General features: G+C 33.8%; 1 protein-coding gene across 1 annotated transcript; it reads left to right on the top strand.

The window, feature by feature from the left end:
* The first annotated feature begins 458 nt into the window (after positions 1–458).
* Positions 459–3,547, top strand: LOC108465079 (uncharacterized protein At5g19025). Its single transcript, XM_017765386.2, has 2 exons — positions 459–1,248; positions 3,281–3,547. The coding sequence occupies exons 1-2, from the start codon at positions 554–556 to the stop codon at positions 3,318–3,320; spliced, it is 735 nt and encodes a 244-aa protein (XP_017620875.1). The 5' UTR covers positions 459–553; the 3' UTR covers positions 3,321–3,547.
* Positions 3,548–4,099: the final 552 nt, after the last annotated feature.

Genomic DNA, 4,099 nt, shown 5'->3' on the forward strand with positions numbered 1-4,099 from the left:
TTCACTTACAAGGTGCTATTTATAAACTCCTTTACATTTAATTAATAAAGGTATTACATTGAATGAATTAAAGTTTCTTAATTACTCTATTTAATAATCTCTTAATTATAAATTAAGTAAAGAGTTTTATGTCATTACTTTAATATGCTTAAAGGGTTATGACATCCATTTAATTTACAAGATTAAGCATTTATTTAAGTATAATAAAAAACAATTATTTATTATTTATTATTTTTAGATTTTTAACAACAAAAAAAAAGGAAAAGGAAAAGCCTTGAACTTGCGTCTTTTAACTTCCAAAATCACCCTCTCCTAAGCAAAGAATATATTTTTTCTTTGGCAGAAAAGGAAAAAAAGGAAAAGAATATATTTTGTTTGTCTCTTTAAAATTTAAATTAAAAAAGAAAAAGAAAAAGTGTACATAATTTTAAAATAATTATAAATAAAAAAAAAAGTTATACATATATATTACCTACAACAATACACCTTGTCTGAGCTGTAAAATCTCAGTGCACCCTCACAAATCTACATTTTTTTTTTTTTAAGTTTTAACATGCTCGATCTCCTCATCATGCCCCCTTCTTCAAAATCCACCGCCACCGCCACCGCCACCGCCTCCTCCACCCCCGGCGCTGCCACCTCTTCCGCCACGAAACTTACCGGCCACCACCACCACCACCACCACCACCACCAAAACCACCATTCCCACTCCCCTCTCCTCCTCTGCAAACACTCTCCATCAGCCACCCTAGACCTCCTGATCCTAATTTTAGTCCTTTTCTCAGGCACTTTCCTTCTATCCTCTTACTTCTCCTACCTGTTCCATTCCCTTTCCCTTCTCCTTTCCCCTCTCCTCTCCACCCAAAGCGCTTCCTTTTCTCTCCCTTTCGTTTCCTACCTTTTGGGTTGCACACTTTTCTTTGTCACAACCCTTATTTCCATCGAGTTCTGCTGCGGTTCACGGTCCCGTAAATGCGAAAAGCCTGGTTGTAAAGGGCTGAAAAAGGCTTTGGAGTTTGATTTGCAGCTACAAACGGAGGATTGTGTGAAAAATGGATCAAAGGAGATTGATCGTTTGCCTTGGAAAGGTGGGAGTGAAGGGAACCCCGATTATGAGTGTTTGAGGGCTGAATTAAGGAAGATGGCACCGCCTAATGGGCGAGCTGTTTTGCTTTTTCGGGCTCGCTGTGGTTGCCCTATTGCTAAGCTTGAAGGTTGGGGTCCGAAGAGAGGGAGACGCCATAAAAAGTAAGTCCTTATAGGGTTGATTTTGATGGCTTTTGGGAGGATTGGGTTTTTCTCCGGTTGATTTATTTATTGATTATATTTTGAGGGGGCTTTTGAGTGGGATTTAATCTGTGAGCTTTGTTTGATTAATGTATTTTAGTAGAAACTTATGAATTTTATTTTATTGTTTAGCATTTTCATAGACTGCTTTTTTTTTGGATGCCTAGGCAAAATTGTTATCCTTTTTGTTGAATTGCAATTACATTGAGATATTGTTTAATTTTTGGTGGTTCTGGGTTTTTAAAGATCTGAAAAACGGATCTTCATGTGTTTTGGCTTGTCTCCAGTAAAGAATTTAGGAGGCTTTCATCGGTGTAAAACTTAGCATTTTTGTTCACTGTGGTTGCTCTGTCGTTATTAGAGAGTTGTGTATAATCTGCATATTTTCCTCTTGCATTGGGATGAATATGAAAAACATAAGGATGTGAAAATCTTGACATTGTTGATAATATGATCTGCTAGATGTGGTTAAATGACTCAAGTTAAAAAAAAAAATGCATCTAGATTGTCATGTTTGGCCGCAACATTTATAATTAATAACGTTCTTGAGATTTATGAAGAATGAGTTAATTATTTTGAAGTGAGAAACTTAAGCAGAAAGGAAGAAGTTATTTTTGGAATATGGCAAAGCAGACAGTTGCATAATTTGCATTTAGCCAACAGATCTGTTGTGCGAAATCACTATTTGAATTTGATTTTCCTTTTTTAATTAGTTTGCATTTATGATGTTTTGGTATTGTGTTGTGAGGTATGCAGATTCTTTAAGTTTAACTTATATAGTTTGTAACATTTATGAGTAAGTCATCCCACTATATTTCAACATTTGATATCATTGGTAAACTTATTGTTAATGCATCTTCCCGAGTATGTTTCTGTTAATTCTTTTGTGGCGGTACCTTAATGAGTTTCAGGCAGTCATAAGTATTAGTTCTTATTTTTCTTTACTATATTATCATGTGAATGCGTCCTATGTGTGTGTAATGTATGTCATTGGTGAAATTCAAATTCATTACCTTAATGCGATTGCACTAGACATGTATCTGTGGATATCTATTTTCTTGCTTTGCTCTATGGATAAGATACTAATCAGGAAAAATTGAAAAGTATTAACATCTAAGCTGGCTAAGCAAGTGAAACTTGATAATGATTTTGGTAGCTTTTGTACGTGTATCCAGTATAATGCTAGAAATTTTTTACTTTCCACTCAAAAGGTTGCCTTCATTGTCTCAGCATCAATTTGGGAAAATTGACCGGAAACATAGCGGTCATTTGCCCTTTTAAGCTATGGAGACAATTTAAGGTTTGATATTATTATCCACATTAGTTATGATCCTCAATTGGAGCTGTTACAGTCTCTCATTTGCCTTTTACATTTGTTGACAGTGTAATGTCTTCCTTGGGGGCATCCATTTAACTTGGCATTTTGGGTATTTCTGTTTTCCAGATGGATTCTGTTTATGATTTACTAAATCTTTAGATAAGATGGAAACTAGTTGGGGTATTAATAAACTATCAATGACCGTGTATGGTAATGTGAAAAGTGTTTGAGTTTCACATAATGCAAAATATAGTCAGCTCCTTTCATTTCAAGGAACTCTGGCTGGGTCAAGATCTTGTCCAACTTATTACCATTTAAAATGGATGAGCTTGTGTTTTCATGATGGAAGTGAAGTATTAGTGGATGTGCTTTTGTAAAGTTCTCTACCATATTGCCTGGTTGAATTAATGGCCTAGATATTAAGTTTAAATACCAACACAAACATCACCTTCATCCCTTTTTTCTATTATACTGTTAATAAGAACATTTAATGTAAGTCTTAGTCTTGATAAAAGGATAACCCCGGGCCTGATTGCATGGAGGGATATTTATTTATTTTTACATTTTTGAGGGAGTGTTTGATCATGTTATTGGTTTCATGCATTCATAATATGGAATATATAGATATACATATATATAAGTTGATATGACTGAGGTGAGTATTGGGTTTTGCAGGGGTCTTGCCAGTTCGGGACAAAATGGAGATCATCGCTAATAATTGATTTTGTATAGTCACCGGAATCCTCCTACATTCCAACGTTTAACTAGTTCGATCTTTAACGCTTTCTCTCCTTTCTGGAAGACTTTACTTTGATCAGAAGAAATTTTACATGCTGTATTCCCGGTGGCATTTCTTGAACCTTTTCTAAAATCATTAACTTGGAAGGATATATAAACATTTAATTTGAATAAAATAACACTGGATGATGATATTATTTAAAAGTAATCTCTAGACCTTAGCATTGGTATTGGCAGTTAGCCATTTTAATTAACATTTATTAAATGCTTATCAATGTTAGCCTTTCCATGTGTTACCAATAAAAGTACAGAGATTTGGCAATCTTACTATCAGATTTCCAGTATTGCTGCTTTTCAATTTAAAATCATGTTATTTTGTGTTTTGTATGGGGTGAGCGCATCACAGAAAGTAATTTATTTTTAGTGTTTGTGTTTAGTCTGTTGGGTGTTCACTTCCGAACTTTCATATGATCTCTTAAATATGAAAAAAAATAATAATAATTAAGAGTATACTTGTTGAATTGGATCTATACATAGGTCGGCCAGGTTATTTTAAGTAATAAACTATATATTTTACGGTTAACTATTTATCAAGGTTGAGTAATTAACTAGACTAAACAAATGAACCTTTTCCTGGATTGATGAGTACTATATTTATATTTGTATTTTATAATCTTTTTAATAAAAAATTTCTAAGGAAAAAGTAGTTTGCAAAATTATCAAATGAACCGTTGCTTGGAAAATCAACGTATTAAG

This window comes from Gossypium arboreum, chromosome 10 (genome assembly GCF_025698485.1).
Source record: "Gossypium arboreum isolate Shixiya-1 chromosome 10, ASM2569848v2, whole genome shotgun sequence".
NCBI lineage: Eukaryota > Viridiplantae > Streptophyta > Magnoliopsida > Malvales > Malvaceae > Gossypium > Gossypium arboreum.